The 20,890-nt window shown below is 40.8% G+C and overlaps 2 protein-coding genes across 4 annotated transcripts; one reads left to right on the plus strand and one right to left on the minus strand.

Annotated features, from left to right (window-relative positions):
* Positions 1-5,834: 5,834 nt before the first annotated feature.
* Positions 5,835-10,118, minus strand: LOC147208524 (uncharacterized). 2 transcript variants are annotated; one of them, XR_015103738.1, is made up of 6 exons: positions 9,845-10,118; positions 9,597-9,767; positions 9,434-9,533; positions 8,683-8,813; positions 7,336-8,315; positions 5,835-7,016 (listed from the first exon to the last, which is right to left on the minus strand). XR_015103738.1 is itself a non-coding variant. In XM_086136853.1 (5 exons), the coding sequence occupies exons 1-5, from the start codon at positions 9,890-9,892 to the stop codon at positions 8,031-8,033; spliced, it is 735 nt and encodes a 244-aa protein (XP_085992979.1). In that variant the 5' UTR covers positions 9,893-10,118; the 3' UTR covers positions 5,835-8,030. The 2 variants fall into 2 exon arrangements, 1 of the variants encoding a protein (XP_085992979.1); XM_086136853.1 differs by having other exon boundaries at positions 5,835-8,315.
* Positions 10,119-11,783: 1,665 nt separating this feature from the next.
* On the plus strand, positions 11,784-20,489 carry polr2g (RNA polymerase II subunit G). 2 transcript variants are annotated; one of them, XR_015103747.1, is made up of 9 exons: positions 11,784-12,056; positions 12,250-12,359; positions 15,412-15,571; positions 17,232-17,282; positions 17,367-17,432; positions 18,765-18,856; positions 19,737-19,808; positions 19,923-19,956; positions 20,079-20,489. XR_015103747.1 is itself a non-coding variant. In XM_086136878.1 (8 exons), the coding sequence occupies exons 1-8, from the start codon at positions 12,045-12,047 to the stop codon at positions 20,090-20,092; spliced, it is 519 nt and encodes a 172-aa protein (XP_085993004.1). In that variant the 5' UTR covers positions 11,801-12,044; the 3' UTR covers positions 20,093-20,489. The 2 variants fall into 2 exon arrangements, 1 of the variants encoding a protein (XP_085993004.1); XM_086136878.1 differs by lacking the exon at positions 18,765-18,856 and having other exon boundaries at positions 11,801-12,056.
* Positions 20,490-20,890: the final 401 nt, after the last annotated feature.

Here is a 20,890-nt window from a genome sequence, read left to right on the forward strand (position 1 = left end):
TGATGTGCCAGCCTCAGATATCAAGGATGATTATAAAAGGCTTGAGAATATGATAAGAAATCAAAATCACATCACAGCAAAATACTGAACTTTTATAGAATCTGTGTATCAATTATGATAAGTTGAGTGACTAATGTACATAATAGTTTATTTTAGGTTTCATCTTTTTCATGCTTATCGTCGTTTTACCGTACCTGTACTCTGTGTCCTTTCAATTGTAAACGTTGTCCCATGGCCATAGTAAAAGTATATTTATTCTCTGTATAACTGTCGCTTTTTATATCTTTGCAGAGATAATCAATCAAGAGTGGAACAGAGTAAATTTCCATCTGTAGGTTTCTAATTTTACCACAACTCAGCTTTATTTCTGTCAGCAACCTGATGGCAAAGTGTGAGAATTTGCAATGCTTCCCTAAATGCAGACATCACTATCCTGAAATAACGAAAATAAATAAGCATGAAGCATGTTTCAACACATGAATATGACGAACCACATTAACTCTAGTGAGCCTGGCTATATTTGAAATGCCAGGAAAAAGAACCTCTCAACAAATTCAACATGCTACATTATATATGAGCAAAAGTGGTGTGCCAACTTATTTGCACACAGTTAGCTTCTTTTGGATGGTATTAAAAACATCTCTAATTTGAATTCTGTCAGATTGTACAAAACCAAAATGGGAACAACAGAGAAAATAAAACAGACCGCAAAGAATATCAGACAAATAATGTGCAGCATGGATTTTTTTTTTAAATTTGAACTCAGATCGGGTTTCTGATAGCATACCAAAAATGTACTTTTTATCTCAGCTTTTATATTGTTAGAGAAGATAAGAATACTCGACCTGTGTTTTAAATGGAATAGATTATTTGCTACAGTTCTAATTGGTGATTTTTGTGTATGTATAGTGTCACGATCAAAATAAAATAAACAGTTTTAATTTAACACAGACATTGTATGAGGCTTTAATCAAACAGCAAATAACACACTTATATTACAGATTAGTAATCAATGATCACTAACAATAACATTTGTGTCAACATGCGATATCTGTTTTGTTAAATTGTCAGTTAAACGAGAGAACGATTGGATTGGAGGATCAACCATTACATCAGGCTAAAGCTTATCAGACAACAGCAAATACCAGACAGACTGAAGGTTGTGTTAAGAGGCTCAGAGTAAAATTTCATATTGAGGCAGATTCCGATTCTGATTCTGATTCAGAAAACTTTATTTATCCCCGTGGGCAGTCACTTTTAGTCACAGTAAATGAATGCTGACGTGAGTGAATCCAACAATTCACATCACAAATAAGCACAGCGCAAATGTTTATAATGATTCGTAATGTACTTTGTCATCGACCCCATCCTTGTTTTTGCCTCAGGTCACCTAATTGTCCATTGACTTTGTCAACCCCTCCCCCAACTGGAACTGGGGCGTGGAGTTCCACTGATAACTTGGAAGCAAATGCAAACTGGATGCAATTTCCACCTGATTTAATGTCCCTTTGGTTTTATACACAGATGTGGAACATAAGAACAGGAATACATTAAGTCACTGTGCAGTCCTGCTCTGGAACACTGCGTTCTGTGAGTTCAGGCCTGTGACCTATATGGACAAGTGTCAGAACCCATCAGGTTTTTATGCCTTTCTTCCCAGTACATTTAAATTATTCATCTTTTCATGACATTTTGGAGAACTCCATGCTTCCAACTTGTGGTGGTGGGGGGGGGACAAAGACAACGAAGTCTGACTTTTTTAGTGCATGTGGAAAAACGTTCAGATGAGAGATGTTGAGTCTCTCACATCAGTGACCTCTGACTTCCCACATCCATCCATTATCTGAGTCGTTTGTCCACACAAGGGTCACAGGCGTGCTGGAGCCTATCCCAACCGTCTTCGGGCAGCAGGCTGGGTACACCTTGAACTGGTTGCCAGCCAATCACAAGACACACAGAGACAAACAACCATTCACACTAACAATCACACCTCAGGGCAATCTCGAGCTTTCAGTCACCAAGCATGTTTTTGGAATGTGGGAGGAAACCGGAGTACCCGGAGATAACCCACACAGGCATGGGGAGGACATGCAAATTCCACACAGGAAGGCCAGAGCCGGAATAGAATCCTGCGCCTCTGCACTGTGAGGAAGATGTGTAAACCAGTCAACTGACGTGCTGCCCAACCTCACACGTACTCTTTTTAAATAAGATAAAACTTTCACACAGGCACTCTGCAATCTCTTTTTGAAAATCTTCCCAGAAGAGGGAAAGCCAGGCTCCCAATTTGGAAAAGTTATTACCCGCCCATTCCAACAACTTCTTCAAAAGTTGCTAATACACCACAGGGGGTAGACTGTGATTTGTTGGGATATTTTTTAATTATCTGGAAATGAACATTTCTCATATACTGGCCTACTGTCCCCGGGGGAGGACTGCCCTCTCTTTCAGAGCAACCTGGGTTCATTTTAGGTCGGCAAGACAGACAGACAGTCTTGCCAAATAATTATTCCTTCAGATAAAGCTTTTCATTTGGGCCAGCTCGGAATCAGCATTACACATTCATATGCCATATTCAGTGCAGTTTGTCTCCTTATATGAACCATATTTAAAGTTGCCTAGTATATGTAGAATTCAGTGTTGCACATACTGTAACACAGCCAAAGAATTGTTTGACATAGTTATTCCTGAAATCAACTAGTTATGAATACAGTTGTAGCATATCAATAATACGTCAATTTTTTCCCTACCCCATTATTTTAGAACAGATTGCAGTCACGTGGAAAGTTTGACTTTAGGATTACATATTTACAAGACTTCACAGTCGATTAACGGTGATGCAGAGGTTTGTTCTGGTTGTTCCAACAATTTCTGTATCCTATTGAATGAATAGGACTGTGGATCATTGATATAATTACAATACATAGTGTAGGCCTTACACGACGCATTATGCAGCATATGAACTATTCACTAGATTTTGTTTGGAATGCTTTTGAACATGTGCAAATGCACCATTATCTCTCCTTGTAATGTAAAGTGCTGATTTTACATTTACAACAATTTGGCCGCTCGTTGGGCCATTCGATAGTGGCACCATGCACCATGCACACCATTAACTTTATGAAATATTAACAAAGCACCAGCGAATGCCGCAAGTGAGACACTATTATTTGTGAAGATGAATCATTTCAGAAATTGTAAAAATATGCAAATAAAACCCATATGCATCACATGTAAGTGAGTACTTTCTGATAATCTGCAGTTTAATCAATTATTGCTGGGAAGCTGAGCTCATTTGTCATAAGAAACATGGCCTTCTAATAACTCAAAAACTTTGAATTAAATACAAGCCTCAAGGGCCATTGCACGAGACCTGATAATAGATTGTCACTGAGAAAATGGATGAAGCTTAAAAACCGTGCACACATCTCTTGGAAGAACGATTCTAACAGATGGGTATCCCTCAATGTCATGAACATTGCAAGCTCCCTGAGAGGAGGCGTTTTCTCTGCTCCTCACACCTTGAAGTGACTGACCTGCATATGTTGTTGACTTGTGTTCTTGTTTGTTTTGCGTGCCAGTCGTGAAACAGGGCGTTGTGTGGTGTGACAGCATGGTAGGGTGCAATGGCGGGAAAGGGAGGCTGCAGCCTTGAGACCCCCCCCCCCCCCCCCCCGCAACTGTTTCGGTGGATAAAAACACTGTCGTGCAGACTGCGCACAGCGTGGGGGGTGCGTGATAGCAGATTGTGTGTCAAATGGTCAGACTGCTGAGCTCAGTGTGAAGCTGGTGTCAACGTCATGGGGTTAAAAGCTTACAAAACAAAGCAGGCACTTTAGGAGGCATTGAAGATTCAATCATAATTCTTGAGCAACACAACTATAGTATAAAAGAATAGACCCGCCACACACACTGTTCGGTATAGGATTGTTTTGATTTTCTAAGAAACTTGCTGAAGAACATTACAGTTTTTGTTTGTTGGGTTGCTTGCTTGTTCGTTTGCATTCAAAATCTCAGCCATGGATTGAGGAGCAACGGGGCAAAGTCAAAACCACGACCTTCCATTATGGCATTGATCTCTGATATAATTACTTCGAACAAGATAATGCTCTTGAAACATAAAGGAGAGCAGTGTATGGTCCAATATAATCTTGCTAACAACCCCCTCTTCCTCCAACTCTTCAAACACCTGGATCTCCTCAAATACATTTAAAACGTTGCTTTCCGAATCGATTTCTGGCTGGTTTTGTACACTTTCCATTGAGAGCCCCGTTAATGGTGTCTTCAAGTGACATCATACTTCGGGTTTGTCGCTCATCAAGATCTCACTTTGAGGAAATTATTACTTTGTCGACTATAAGAAATATAAATGATTTTTTCATGCTTTATTCAATGTATTTTGTTGAATTACTTTACTTGTGACATAAAAATATTTCATCTTGGATTTTCTAAAATTACTTCACAGTTGACCTTTAAAGATTTGAAAACATAAAATAGAAAATACTAAGATCTTAAAAAGAACACTAAAATTTATAGAGAGCCAGTGAAGAGATGCCAGAGTAGGGATTATATGCTTCCTCTTATCAGTACCAGTCAAGAGGTGAGCAGCAGCATTCTGGACCAACTGGAGATGATTCATGGAGGATTGTCTGACTCCAAAGTAAAGTGCATTACAGTAATCTAGCCGAGATGTGACAAAGGCATGAATTACTGTTTCAAAGTACTCTTGAGAAAACGCACTTTGCCAGTCCCATGCAATCTTCCGCTTATTCCACTCACTTCAGGAGGGGAGCGTTTGGAGTTGAGAAGCAAAACTGCTGGAAGCTGCACCTCGCCTCTCCTTACCCTGCATGTTTCCAAGACACCTATCAGGTCCTCAAGGTTAAACAGTCTCTCATCTTAGTAGTTGTCCTCTGTTGATTATTGCCCTACCGTTTTGTTGTTGCTGTTGTTGCTGTTTTATGGGGTGGGTCTGTTAATTTGCTTGCTAAACTTTGAATTTAGTTCGTTGTATTTGTTGCGTCATCATTTATAACTCTAAGATTTCCAGACTTTGTTGCATTGAGGTTCGGTCTCATGGCTTGCGTGGGATACACAAATGGAAGGTCATAAAATGATATGTCATGCACCCCTCTTAAAGAACAGTATGTGCTTTGAAGAGCCATTAACTTGAATTATAGATAAGTATATAATAGCCTTGTAATTAGGAGTCCTCACATTTTGCACTTCATGTGCTATCATGTGCTGCATATATATTTTTTATGCATTCAGAATGTGTCGTTTTAGAGGCCCCTTTATTTGATGATGTCACTACATGTACATGAAAGCAAGAACAATGTTGAATGAACACAGGTTGTTTAACCAGTTTAGGGGTTGGCCAGTTATTCAGGGCACATTAACTCATTCAGTACCAGCCAATTCTAGACCAGGTCTGAAAAGACGTTTAAAAACGTCTTTGGGAGTGAATGAGTTAATAGGAACTTATTTTGGGACTCCAGTGTAAAGTGAAACTATTACTTTCTACACCGTAGTGAATTTCTGTAAATACAGCAGTATGTTGCGTTTTTTTCCCTTTTTTTTTTATGTTTAAATTTTAATGTACCATTAATTAATTGTAAGATGCTGTAAATATTCATCCAGTGTAAGCTCACTATCTACGGTCACTTCAAATCATCAACCACGCCACTTGGCACCGTTTCAGGAGAAATTTGTGGATGTGCTATAACCAGCACAATCTTTCAAAATCGTTGAGATGTAATTGGGCTTTCTTGTGTCCTACATTGCAATATGTCAATAAGCTGAAAGGCCTATTTGATTAATATCATCATGGCACATTGACTGCTGTCAGAATTTATTGGTCCTTTCAGTATAGCAGGACAACTTGAATGCTAATATGATGCATCACCAAATGAAAGAACACCGGTGAGGTTGGTGAGACTTTTTCACTGCATAGTATTGCCTTGGCTGAGCACAGCTCTGTTTGCATCAGTTTTATACCTCAAAATTATATACAGTGGTAAACTGCTAAAACCATACACTGAATACTTCAGTCAAATCAAGACAACAAACAGCAACAATAAGAATGGGGGGCGTGGGGTGGGGGTCGACTGACAAGGAGACAAACATCATCCAAGAGGGCAGAAATACATTTGTTTTAAATAGTACCCGATAGTACCTGAAAGTATCTGCTTTTTCCAGTGGAAAAGTACCAACAAAGCGTATCGAGCCATATCAAAATGAGTAAACATCATGAAGTGCAAAAGAGGCAATACAATATCCACCTGTCATGAATTTGCTGGGCTCAGATATAAGATGGAACAAGTATTTTCAGAGACACAAGCAGCAAGAGGGAGTGAAATGGTATTCATATTCATGGCACACCCAAGCAAAATGAGCAAAACATCTGAGTCTGCCAAAAAGTGATCTTGCCAGTCTTCAAGGGCAAAGAAACTTTTGAGAGTGTCTTGAGTCATCCACTCAATTTCCATATCAAACTAATGTGATGTGACTGTGTCAAGATTGTCTGCAATGATGCCAAGTCTTGAACAATATCACAGTGTAAAAACAACCTTGTCTAATGTCAATGCCATCTGCCCCAGTGTGCTGAGAGACACTGCAAATCAGGCCGCAGGAAATCATTATGAAGGGTGTGTGTGGAGGGGGGGGGGGGGCGCATACAAAACAAGACACAAATAGAACACACCCATGGACAAACAAGGAAAAAAATCGTAAAACCGTAAATCGTTCTCTCTGAGCAAATATGAGAAGGCACATGACCCGTAATCCACAGGGATTAAGTAATCTGAGTGAATGTGCATTTGGATTATCAATCCGGAACGCTCTAATCTGAAACAAGTGCTTGTGGAAGAGTCACCGTGTTTCTGTGGAGGGGTACAGCAGTAATCCATCGATGATCATGAGTACGAATTGTAGTTTTCCCAGTCTTTGAATTCAAAATATCAGTTGTAATGTAACCCAACATGTTTCTGCAAGCCACTGAGTCATTTCTGATCCTTCTGGAAAACAATTTGACAAGAAAATTAGATGAAATAATGATGTTTGAAAGAATCTTTTTCAAATACAGGAAATTTTGTCACAGAGGTGGAGTGGGATTTCATATCATGTCTTTTTATATACATTTTTTTAATTGCCATTTTGAATAGAAAACAAAAGTACGTAAGAGTTGCCACTGTGCATTTTTAGTGGAAATAGAATGTCTTTTTTGCGCTTTTAAATTGGTTATCACTCCAATAATGTGGCGTTCTGGTGCCATCTAGTGTTGATGAAAAATAAACGAAATATTGTACTGTACAGAACAGTGACAAGGAAAAACACCTGTAGTTTATGAACAGCACATTCATTCATTTTCCGAACCACTTTATCCTCACTAGGATCGCGGGGGATGCTGGAGCCCATTCCAGCTGTCTTCGGGCTGGGCGGGGGACACCCTGAACCGGTTGCCAGCGAATCGCAGGGCACACAGAAACAAACAACCATTAGCGCTCACACTCACACCGAGAGACAATTTGGAGTGTTCAATCAGCCCGCCATGCATGTTTTTGGAATGTGGGAGGAAACCGGAGGACCCGGAGAAAACCCACGCGAGCACGGGGAGAACATGCAAACTCCACACAGGAAGGCCGCAGCTGGAATTGAACCCGTTACCTCTGCACTGTGAAATCGACGAGCGAACCACTCGACTACTGGGCCGCCCATGAACAGCACAGTTCCCTAGAAAGATCTTTCTGTTTAAAATAAATGCATATCTACACATTTCAAATGTTTTTTTAGGCAGAGCTCATACCTTTGTTATCAATGTGACACATCATACCAAACAAGAAAGAGAACTACAGACCGTCTGCATAACTACATAAATAATACACAAAACATTTAAAATGTTTTCATCCCAAACAATGACAGCCAAGAGTGATAATTTCATGACTGTATGACGAGTATGTATCATAGCCTTGACTGATTTACATTTAAGTCAGTAAATCATATTTTATCCTAAATTAAACTTGTCTGGTAAATCAATTGCTGCCCTCTTTATCTTTGCTCTTTTCCCGCGGTATGCGGCCCAGGTTGTAAAACTCCTTGTTTGGCCGCATGTCAGTGAGGTGGGCGAGTCGGTTAGACATGGCGAAGAAGGCTGCGATGGCAGCGATATCCCAGGCGTCCTCGCTGTCAAAGCCCTCTTCCTCTAAGGACTTGAAGTGCTGCTCAGTGATGGTGTCTGCGCGGCACACAGCCATGGCAAAGTCCAACATGGCTCGTTCTCGTGGTTGGAGCTCTGCATTCTCATAGTTGACCACCACCTGGGGGAGAAGTCAGAAGGAGCTCATGAGGATATTCTCATGTGAGCTCACACCAGCAGCAAACTAATTTTTGAGTGAAACATGCCATATACAGTAATAATGTAAAATAAAACGCGTAAATATGTACAATGACAGTGACAATGAAATGGATAATTATATTCCTGTTTCTTACACGTCCTAAAAGAAACAAATTTTGACAGGGCTGAAAAGAGAAGAGAAGTATGCACCGTCTCTGACTCTGCTCCGTAGATAGTACAGTTTATTCAATTGTCTGTTTTTGTGTACCATAATATAAAAATGGATGCAACTTAAAAACTTACGTCAATTAGCATAAACAATAGAAAAGTTGGTTTGTTACATGTGCTACCTGGTCTGAGAGGGTAGCGTTCTTTGAGTAGATGCGGTGAAGTGCACTGTGGGAAACCACACAGTAAAGACACTTATTATGGATGCTGGTGGCCACCACGATTAGCTCACGATCTGCCTTGGTTAGTCCACCTGGAAGCCAAAAGAATCTCATTTTAATACTGATCAATACTAAATGTCATTACATAAGAATCATCAGGTTGTAATTCAGAGATATAGAAGGTCAGAATACTTTACCTTCCCCTTTCTGATTGTGTACATTGTAATCAGTATTGAGTTTTGGGTATATATTTGGGACAGCATGATGGACGACTGGTTAGCACGTCTGTCTTACAGTGCAGAGGTCATGGTTTCGATGGTATAGCATGGTAGGTTCATTGAACACTGTAAATTGTCCCTAGGTGCGATTGTGAGTGCAAATATTTGTTTGTCTAAGTGTGCCCTGCGATTGGCTGGCAACCACTTCAGAGTCTGCCAAGACTACTTCCCAAGGACAACTGTGATAGGCTTTAGCACCCCCGCGACCCTCGTAAGGACGAAGTGGTTCCGATCATGGATGAATGGTTCATATATATTTGTTGCCCCAGAAAAGTTTGTACAGTATCTAAGTTTATTAAGTTAGTAAACTATTTGTGTACAAGAAAAAAAATAACATTTTCCGTGTGTCCACAAAGCATGCCATACCGCCATATATTGTACTATATATTCAGTATAATGCATGCTCTTTAATAAAGAAAGAGAAGTAAACACACCTGTCTCCTTGCTCATGAGTTCATTGTAGTAAGAGAAGAAGGCTCGAAACTCTGCGGGTCTGTGAGAGAGGACTTTGAAGACGTTTGGTAAGAAACCTCCCTATAAACAAATGCGTTATAGTCATGATATTGCAATTATATCGCGAGGCGCTTTTTTATCTACCTTGGACTCTACTTCCTCCATAAGTTCCACTATGTCGTATGGCAAGTCTTTCTTGTAAGGAATTGGATAGCGGCTGATTCTTTCCGGAGGATCACTGGAGAAAGGTCTTGCCCCGGCGGCAGTCTCCTGCACTCGTTTGCTCTTAATCAGACAGGCCAACCGCGGAGATTTCTGGACGCAATCAAGTACGGTTACAAGATAACACGGAAATATTAAACTTAGAGCGAATCATTTGACTCACAACTTACAATGTGAGTGGCAACCAGAAAGAACCTCCGGACAAACATACTAGCCATTAGATCCCGTTTTTATTTCTACGTAGCAAATAGAAGAAGGAGGGTTGACAAAGACAGCTATGTTTTCGAAAGCACCTTTCCAGTCTATCGCTACTCGATAATTTCAGTTGATAAATATAGATATATCGATGCAGATCGATGCAATATCCTTGTCATTCCATAACTTGTTTTCAATTTTTTTTCAAGAGTCAATCTACCCAATCGCAGTACCGCGTTATGGGTACGCCTGCCGTTTCACACTTCCTTGTCACACACAGGGGCGGTCTATTAAAAAATAAGGGCGGTCTAAACGTTTACTTTATTTAAATGTACGTGAAACATATAGTTTTTTTTCTTCTCTGTGTTGTACACAATTTTCCAGTATGTTAACTTCATGTAAACGGTTTACTGTTCTGTACTTCCCTTCAATAAGGATTTTTTTTTGGTAGTGGGTGGAGGGGTCGGTCTAGCCGTGCGTCATTTTCATGTTTTGCAATGTGTTTATTTATTTGAGGTACAATGTGCAGAATCTGTGCCATCCAATGGTGAACTTAGTGGTATCTACTGTGCACGAATAAAATGCAACAGCCTAAATTCGAAGCGCGTGTATTTTGAAGCACGCGCACGACGGTGCCTGGAGTGCCCATACATAGCAAGACGATGATTTATTCCTCAGCAAAGCTGAAACAAAATGTCATCCCAAAAAACCCTCGACAAACATGGTGTCCCATAAGTCTGCATACATTGGAAAAATAAACGTTTCTTGACATTTTATTTATATAATATGCTCTTTACGGATGATTTCAATTGGTTGCTCTTCATTCAAATACATTCTCCGAGTTATCTGAATTACAGGTATTAGTCCTGATATTGAGCCTTTAATTGTATGGTGTAATCATCTGAAAATAATGCAAATAGTGAATGATATAATATTTCTCAAGAGAGCAGAAAATATTCCATTGGCAATTAATAAAATAGGTGCGTTTTCTGAAGAATCTGGATTATACTGAGTTGATGTTGAAATATGATCATCATCTAATAAATTTTTATGGAACACCAATACAAGATGAGGTGAAATATTTCGGGGTGACCATAACAAAGGATTATAAAATAAGAGTAATTCGAGCAATACCCCAAGCTATGTTAAGCATGGTAAAAGGAATGTTGCTTTACCATACAAGAATATATACGATTCTTTCAATTGTTATAGATGACGTTAATTTGGTAGATTAGAAATGTATTAAGAAATCCTTAGCCTCGCATCAAAAATGTTTTTATTGCCTATGAAAAGGAACAATCTGTTAAATTAATCAAAAAAAAATGGGTTGCGCTCTCGAACGTGCTGCGGGTGCAGACGTCTTTTTTCTTAATAAAACTGCATTCAAAGGATTCCATCTCTCCTTTTGCCGTTCGTAAAATAGAGCTATCCACGAAAAACAACGAACCCCTCAACTAACAAAAGTATCAGGGACATCGATGATACTTCAAACAAAACAGGACGTTGTAATATATGTTTGATTTTCTGAATAGACTTTTCTAAACCTCTTTTTTTCTCATTCTCTTTCTTTCCTTGTCTTTTTTGTTTTGTTTTATATTAGACAGCATAGTTGTTTGTTCGTTATTTTGCTTGTGTGCCCAATTTGTAATTCTAATGTTTTATGGGAAAAAGGTACTGTGTTGATCAATGGAAAAAACGTAGTCTGAATTTACGTCTTTCTCTGTTGCTTTACGGCATCATTGATATTTTACGACAGCTGACTGTTTGCATTTCAGAACAATCTATTTCCGGGTCATGTTGGTCTTCCGACCGCTAGAGGTCGATCAAATCTAGACTTTCAGTTTTAACATAGTACAATTGATCAAAAATATCATATTTGTGGCCCTAAACGCACTGCAGAAAAATGTATTTTTCTTGTTTTGGTCGGACACAAAATTGTTATTTGTTATTTTTTGCTTGATCTGTTGTTACAGTAAACGAGTTTATTGTGAGACATTTTGCCACCTGAAAGGCAAAATGCGGGGGGAAGGACTTTACATCGCTTCATCGTCGTCGGTTGTTAAAACATAGTGAGGGGTATTGCATACTTTTCCAAGCGACAGTGTAAACCATCTTAGGCAATTTCTGCAACAAAAATACGTTAATCAAGAACAGATTGAACACAAAAAGGAAGAAATGTTTTACCATGTAAGTGTGGGTCTTATTCTCTTCACGGTATTTTGGCAGTTTTAATGACTCATAATGGATGCCCTTTGTGCTCCATAGCTCCGAGTACGAAAAGCAAGTGAATCCGCATTATTTTGAATTTTAGTGGCAAAATGCTTTACAGCAAGCCAAAGTCATATTTGACTTTATTCATGCTGCCCTTTTATGTTTACAGATATCTTTGGAACATGAAATTTTACTTCACCCCAGGTATTTTGGTCCCAATCTCTTAAATACCGTGAAGCAGAAGCTTTTTACCGAAGTGGAGGGCACTTGTACCGGAAAGTAAGTATTTTTTGTGTATTGAACATGTAAAAAGGGACTGACCACGTTGGGACGCTGGAACCTAATATGGGTCCTGCGCGTTTGAACTTTGCGGTGCAAAAAGGTTAACAGAGCCCCACACACCCCCTCATGTGTCCCTCATATCATTTAGACGCTGTGCAGTTCTTCACGACAGAAAACTGCACAACGTTCTTAAACAAAATTTTACCTTTACCAACTCAGCAGTCATGTTTTGAGTGCAATTTGATAAGTCAGTGGTAGCTACAAACAGTAAGAAAACTATACATTTTGAATAGGGATGGGTATTTGATTAATTTCCTTTGCTATTTGTGGGTAAATTAGTTTTATATGTATATATATTATATACACACAAGATTTGGTCGGGTGCTACGCCGGGGCTACCCCAGTAGAGCGTTCACACGTGCAAATTAGCTCCGGCGTATCCCCGGAAAACAGCTTACACCGGACCAAATTTGATCCACCTCAAATGCTTGTTTGCGAAGCAGCACCGGTGTAAATTTGCATGTGTGAACGCAACTGGGTTAAATTTGCTCCAGAGCAAATGCTTGTGAAGAGTTTACGTACGGCGAGAATGCGTTGCTTTCACGCTCTGTCGGACTTCCGTCATGTGTTTGTTTAATAACGACACAAGACTTGGCTGGTAACATCTTTCCTTTTGTAGGAGACTGGACTGTCGACAGTTTTTTGTGTAGTTTGTTTCTTTGTTGTGTGTTCACAACCCTCCGCCCCCCATATCATTTATTTAGTGATTTCCTCTCTTGATTTTCTGTTTGGCGCATTACGTGTTTGCTTTTCTGAGTGTCATTGAAGTCATCGTTGATTTACGTTTTCGGGGGCGGTCACTCTCGAGCAGAAGGCACGGAGACCGAGAAGGAGAAGGACGTGCCTGTCCAGTAGTCGCTTGAGTTGTCTATACGTTTTAAAAAGAACCAACACGACAGCTCATTGTTTTTCTCTCGTTTTGCTCCGTTGCAAAAACTGCTGTGTGAACGCAAGTGGGGCTGCACCGACGCTGTGCCGGTGCAGACACGCTCAGCGGCTTTGTACGTGTGAACGCTCCACACAATTTGGTGCGGTGCAAAATATATCGCAACAAAATACATCGGTGCAGCGCCGGAGCAAATGTGTGCCGTGTGAACACCCCTAAATTTGGTCCGGTGTAAGCCTTTTTCCGGGGCTACGCCGGAGCTAATTTGCACGTGTGAACGCTCTACTGGGGCAGCCCCGGCGTAGCACCGGACCAAATCTTGCCGTGTGAACACCCCTATAGAAAAAAACATTAATCACGCCAATTATTACGGGGAAGCCAGAAACAAAATAAAAGCCGTATTTTGAATTGAATTGAATACAACTTTATTGTCAAATGTGCTGTATTTTTAAAATACAATATTTTAAAATACACACAAATTTCTTCCCTCTCAACATAAAACAAGAGGAGCCGCTGCGGGTGTCCGCGCCGCCATCAAAAGAAAAGTTAACAAAAAATGACAAAATAATATAAGACAACACATGAGACACAGACAATCGCGCAATCTTAACCACTTTCCTGCATACACTTGTTGTCTAAAGCAGTTATAGATGAAAGAGGAGCGAATCAAAGTGTCCTTTTCACCAGTGGATCAAAGACGTCATGCTGCAATGTGCACACGTCTGCTTCAAGTTAAGTTGAACGCAACAAGAAGCTGTAACATCCATAAACAAAAAAGAGAGATTGGCTCTCTTCTCCTGTCCCATGTAAATCCGCTTCAATTCCAAGCCACAACTCCCAGTTCCACATACGCTCCTTTCTTCTCATCATCCGCTCCTCAATCCATGCATCCATCCAGCTGCAGACTATCCATCAGCACCGACCTTTTCGCTGAACAAAGCGCGGCTGTGAAAATGCTGCCTACTTCAGGCGCAAGACTCAAGCGCCTCGGGGATGTCCAGCAACGACGGTCAAATGGCGCCGACATTCCTCCCAATCAAAAAATCAGCGCTGGTACGCGTGTGCTGCCGAGAAGGCGCAACCACCAAGCACAGATTCTTCTTTTTTGATGAATGTCGTGGCCAAAAATGCTGAAAACAGCCCACACGACGTAACAACAACACCATGTGACAAAACAAAGACAAAAACAACAAAAAACGCAAGGCTCTTGAAGAGCACTGCCTATTCGGGCACCATCTTGGGGAAAAAAAATAAAATCTGTTTGCTGTAACTCATCACGGGTGCGTAGCAATTGTCAAGTGTGTGCCCACCTTGCAAAGTATCGTTTAAAACTCGGAGCAGCATACAGGAAAAAAAGATTCAAGGACCAATTGTCACCATTCGCTAGAATGACCCAGACTTGCAGAAAGTCTGAGTTGAGTGGAGTTTTCATTGTTGATATGGCAACAACATGACATGACTGGCTAGAAGGAAGTTCCAAAATTGCATTGCTTACTAGTCAATGTCACATAACCTTTTGTTAGAATTTCCAAAATGTTTACATGAGCTAAAAATAACAAAAAAAAATCCTCCCTGTTGCTTATCGCTTGGCTTGCACTCCGCAAGCATCACTTTGCTCCTGGTTTGCACCTGCCCTTCAGATGTGCTATTTTAAGACACAAACTCATCCAGCGCAATTCGTCTCAAGTTTGATGAATCACATTGCGCACCGTATACCTCTCCCAATATTCGAAAAAGTAACCTTTTGAAATGTGGCCGATTTTGCAGATGACAGATAAATATCTAGTTAGCCTCTGTACTAGTTTTCATGCACAATCGACTTTCTGCCCATTTTTGCACACGTAACCCTTCAGTTGATCACATGCAACACGTCCATCAACAGCACGGTCATTCTGTAAGCACAAACACGCAATTTAGCACCTTTTATTTGAAATCTTTGTCACTCTTATTTTGCATTCATTGCTTCACAATCAGTGCTTTGCACAACATACTTGGACGTACTTGTCTCCAGTCAGACGCAAGACAATTGAATATGAACTGTTTCAGCTCCATAATAATGCTTCTACACTACTAAAGGACCCTTTACTTTTACTTTTCTTTCAGGTATGGTTTTGTCATCGCAGTCACTACCATAGACAACATTGGGGCAGGAGTGATCCAGCCCGGCAGAGGTTTTGTTCTGTATCCAGTCAAGTACAAGGCAATTGTGTTCCGGCCATTTAAAGGGGAGGTTGTGGATGCTGTTGTGACTCAGGTTAACAAGGTAAGATTCAAGATGTTTGTCGGGCATGTGCACAGTAAAAACACAATGGTAACAGCCGGCTATGAAAATCTTAATTTGCTAGTCTCCTTCCACCGATGCAAAAAATATAAAAGACAAACACAATTACAACTAATGCAAGATGAATAACAAAATTTAAAAAAGACCATTTAAAAAGGGCAGTGTATGTGAGTTCAGCGGTAGTCGGTCGTGCAAAAATGTGAATATAAGAGTGCAAAGGTGTTGCACAGTGTTAACATCCAAAAGTGAACCACATACAAAAAATATTACAGTGTGGTTGACAGCTCTAGATTGTGATGTCATTTGTTCAGGAATTTGATGGCATGAGGGTAGAAGCTGTTTTTTAGTCTTGTTGTTTTGTTGCGACTCCTGTAGCAGCTGCCAGATGGAAGAAGTGTGAAAGTGGGAATATTTAACGGATACAAAAGTTCACCGGCATCATACATTGAAGTGTAACATTTGTTGGTGCCATCGTCCTGGCCGTAGAACAGTGGACCATCTTCACACCCTTGGAGAAGGCGTTCAACCTTGTGCCTTGCCTAGTACGGTGTATCGAACCCTCTGATACGGGCCGTTCATGCACCTTACGACCGGTGTCATTTTGGTCCATGTTGCTGGCAGTAAGTCGGATTTGTTTCCAGTGAAGGTTGGCCCTTTTGTCACTGATTTTCAAGGCGCACCCAAAGCAGAGAGGAAGGGAGAGGGAGAGAGCCCTATTTGGTGGCCTCAGTATTGCACATTCAAAGCAGAGCGTAAAGTGGCTTGGGTGAAAATCAGCACCTCCAAATCGGAGACCATGGTCCTCAGTCGGAAAGGGGTGCAATGCCCTCTCCAGGGCATGAGATCCTGCCCCAAGTCGAGGAGTTCAAGTATCTTGGGTTCTTGTCCACAAGTGAGGGGAGGATATTGATTGGCAGGCAGTGTAGCATCTGCTGTGATGCAGACTCTGTCGGTTTGTTGTGGTCAAGAAGAAGCTGAGCTGAGAGGTGAAGCGCTGAATTTACTTGTAGATCTACCTTCCCACCCTCAACTACAGTCAGAAGCTGTGAGTTGTGACCAAAAGAACAAGATCCTGGACAAAAGCGGCTTTTTGTTTGACATAGCGTGAGAAGCTCAGTCATTTGGGAGGAGCTCTGAGTACAGTCCCTGCTCTTCCACATTGAGAGAGCCTGATGAGGTGGCTCATGCATCTGATCAGAATGTCTCCTGAATGCCCTCCCTGAGGCGTGAGGTGTTCAGGGCACATCTCACTGGGAGGAGGCCCGGGGATGACTCGGGACAAGCTGTAGACACTATGTCTCCCTGATGGCCTGAAAACGCCTTTGGATCCCTCCGGAAGACCTGGACAAAATGGCTCCGCAGAAGAATGTCTGGGCATTTCTGTCGAAGCCGCTACTCCCGCAACCCTACCCCTGATAAGCGCAAGAAAATGGATGGATGTTGTCACAACATATCCCTCTGCAACTCACCGTGCTTCATGCTCATTATACAAAGCTGGGTATGTAGTGTTCGGGGTTTATGCTTTGTAATGAATTGGTTTGTTGAAAAAATGTTGACATGGTGTTTTGCATATGTACACGTCACCTTCTCGGGTTTAGCTTCTCTTAGTCATGTGTAATGTGGTTTTTTTCTGGTTTTGCAGGTTGGTTTGTTCACAGAAATTGGGCCCATGTCATGTTTCATCTCCCGTCATGTGAGTCAGCTTTCACTTTTACTTGCAGCCTTCCGCCCACCAAACATTGTCCCATCCACTCTTAACAGATGTTTCTTTTTGCAGTCCATCCCCTCAGAAATGGAGTTTGATCCAAACTCTAACCCACCTTGCTATAAGACAGTTGATGAGGTAAAATATGTGTTGTATGTTTTGTGAAGTCAAAACACAGGTATATGGCCAAACTTTGTTCACAATCCCAGTGGTGTGAGGAGACAGCGACATTTTTTTAACAGTTCGTATGTATGTAATTTTGAGGGGGGAGGGGGGATTAAAAAAAACAAAACAAACAAAAAAACAACAACAACAACCAAAGTACTGGGGTTGCTTGCCAAAGTGTGCTCACACTCACACCTGGATGTGGCTGTATTCCGAATTAACCTATCACATTCAAATGCATGCTAAATGGGAATTAGCACACACGGCGAAACCAAGTTTGAACTTTTGGGGCCTAATTCCAAAAACTAGTTTGTCGCAAACACAACAATGCTCATCACCAAAAGAACACCATACTTACAGAAAAGCATGGTGGTGGCAGCATCATTCCGTGGTGCTCCTTTTTTCAGGGGGAACTGGGACCATCAATAAAGTAGATGGAAGTATGAAGAGATTGAAATGGCAGTCAGTGTTAGTGCAGAACCTTCAGGGTTGTACTAGAAAGCAAAAAAAACCTATATGTCAGGAATAGCCTACTAGAACAACTGAACTTTTAGTGGTTAACCATAGGCGCTTATAATGGTGGCAGGTGTGTGCTGACTACCATTTAACATGAGTTTGCATGTGATCGGTCAATTCTGAACTCCAGAAATGTCAACAATCTGCCCTGATGACCTCAGTATTTTCTTGGGCCTCCGTTTGTCATGTCCTCCCCATGCCTGTGTGGGTTTTCCCCAGGTACTCCTGTTTCCTTTCACATTCCAAATACATGCATGGCAGATGAATGAAACACTAAATTGTACCTTGTTGTGACTGACTGACTGACTGTGTCTGAATGGTTGTTTGCCTGTCTGTGCCCTGTGGTTGGCTTGCAACCAGTTCAGGGTGTACCCCGCATACTTGACTGGTACTTGTAAGAGGAAGCACATAACTCCAACTCTGGCATCCTGTCATTGGCTCCCTATACATTTTAAATTTCTTTTTAAGATACTATTATTAATTTTCAAATCTTGAAATGGCCTCACCCCACCTTACGTCTCTGAGCTCCTCCGCCCCTGCACACCTGCCCGATGCTGCCCCTGCCACGCTGCCTCAGGTCTGCAGACCAGACACTATTAGAGGTACCGAGAACTAAGCGAAGGCTCAGGGGTGATCAAGCCTTTTCCGTTGCTGGTCCCTCTCTTTGGAATGATCTCCCACTGAACGTTCGTCAAGCTCCCTCACTGTCCATTTTTAAAACTCGTCTTAAAACAAATTTTTATTCTTTGACTTTTGACACAGCATGAGTTTTACTTTTGTTTCTGTCAGAGATTTTCTCGGACAAAGTTAAAGAAATGACTCGGCACACAGGAAAATTGTCTTCAATATCGGCGGGAGCGGATCTCTGAGAGCGAACGACGGTTAGTTGCTCCGCGATCACACTCTCCGTCCCGCCACCGCGAGTTCGACATTTTATTGTAACATATGCAAAATACAAGAAAAACACTGCCCCCGATGTTTGCATGCCGCACCCCGGTCCGGCTCCTCGGTAGTGATTGGTTACCTGTTTTTCCAACTTGAACCACCAGTACATTGGCGCCTTTTCTGGCTGGTCTACATCGAATTAGCATGTTGTAGACTTTGCGGATGGTCAATGTCGTCTGGGCGCGACGGGTGTTCTCAACTCGTCTTTTGTTGCTCAACCGCTGTTCCCGAATTATTCATTCCCCTTTTGTGACCGAGTGTCGCCTTCTCCCCTGTGGTTGTCCACCTGTATTGACGTGCTAATTGTGGACTTCAACAGTCCCCCGGCCAGATGGCCGGCGCCTTTGTGTGCAGGCATTTGGGGGTGCTGGATACGCACCCAAACGCTTCGATGTGCCCAAATTAAATGAAACTTTAAACATGATACAATTTTGCTCATAGATTCCTCTAACAGTTGTGCTTTCTACTGTGTTTGTTAATTTATTGTTTTATTGTTTGTTGTTGTATGAATTATTTTTGCTCCATGTACAGCACGCCGTGGTTGTTTTAAAGTGCTCTATAAACACAGTTGAGTTGAGAAGTTGTCTTTATTTGTTTTTTAATGCTTTTTATTTTGTGTTTGCATGTGAAGTTTTTCTCTAATTTTCATGTTGGGCATACCATTTGTCAAGGAAAAATAAATTCAGGAGTCAAAGAAAACCACTTGTTTTGGTATAACCACTCCCAAGCTTTACCATGTCTATTTTCAATTTTGGAATCTCTCAGTCAAGTATCCAAGCTGTTTGTATTTATATCCATTTTTTGTTTGTTTTCAAGGACATTGTGATCCAGCAAGATGATGAGATCAGGTTAAAGATTGTAGGAACACGAGTCGACAAAAATGATATTGTACGTATTATTATAATTCCTATTTATTTATTTATGAAAGATTGAAATGTATACCATGCCATGCTTTATCTGGAAGTTTGTACAAAATCACTCAGAAAAATGTCTGTTTTTCAGTTTGCTATTGGATCTCTGATGGATGACTATCTAGGTGAGTCTTTCCACATTGTCAGGCGGTGTCAGATTTTAATAGAATCCATAAATTACAGTGAATATGGACTACATATATTTCAATTATTGGCCGTGAACAAGTTTCTTGTTTCTTTTTTTTAGGTCTTGTGAGCTGATCTGTTGGAGGAGGCAACATTTATGTAGTCTCTGTGCACTCTCTGACTCTGTTTTATAAGGGGTGATTAAGGCTTTTCCCCCCCTTTTTTTGTAGAAATGTGATAACTATGGTCTTATGTTATTGGCAATTCATGTCTATTCCCGTCATCACTGTGATGAGTCACTTTATTTTTAGTTTTCAGTGTTTTTTAAGTGGTCATTTGAACCGCTCATTGAAATTATTTTTAGATTTTATTTTGTATTAGTTTTATATAATTAACAAGGTTTACTCATGTTCTTGGCAACCTCTATTTCTGTCATCACTGTTATGTCATTTCGTTTTTAGTTTTCAGGTATATCTGTCCACAGTCAGTTTGTAAAATGACCCATAGGCCATAATAAAAAAAAATTGCTTTATGTGTGGATCTTGTTTTCACTGTAATGCCCTGAGCACATTCCACTTTGTTTTTTTTTAAAAAATATGATATACCGGTACTCTATGAATTATTGTATGTTACACTTTAATACTTAAATGGTGAGTTTGACTGGGCATCGTTTAGCCACAACTCAACGTTATAAAACGTGATTCTGACTTCTGATGTTGGAGTGCCTGAGGATTTCTTATTATTTATTAGGCCCGTGGATATAAGATAAGAAAACCTTTATTAGTCTCGCAATGGAGAAATTCCCGATTCACAGCAGCAAAGTTATGAAAGGAAGAAGTAGAACAACAAAATATAGGAGCTGCTGGAAAGGCAGCCACTCACGCGGCGCCATTTTGAAGTCAAAATAACACAACACAACACAACACATAGGAC

The sequence above is a fragment of the Hippocampus guttulatus genome, chromosome 2 (genome assembly GCF_054856545.1).
Source record: "Hippocampus guttulatus isolate MCC_2025c chromosome 2, RoL_Hgut_1.0, whole genome shotgun sequence".
Taxonomy (NCBI): domain Eukaryota; kingdom Metazoa; phylum Chordata; class Actinopteri; order Syngnathiformes; family Syngnathidae; genus Hippocampus; species Hippocampus guttulatus.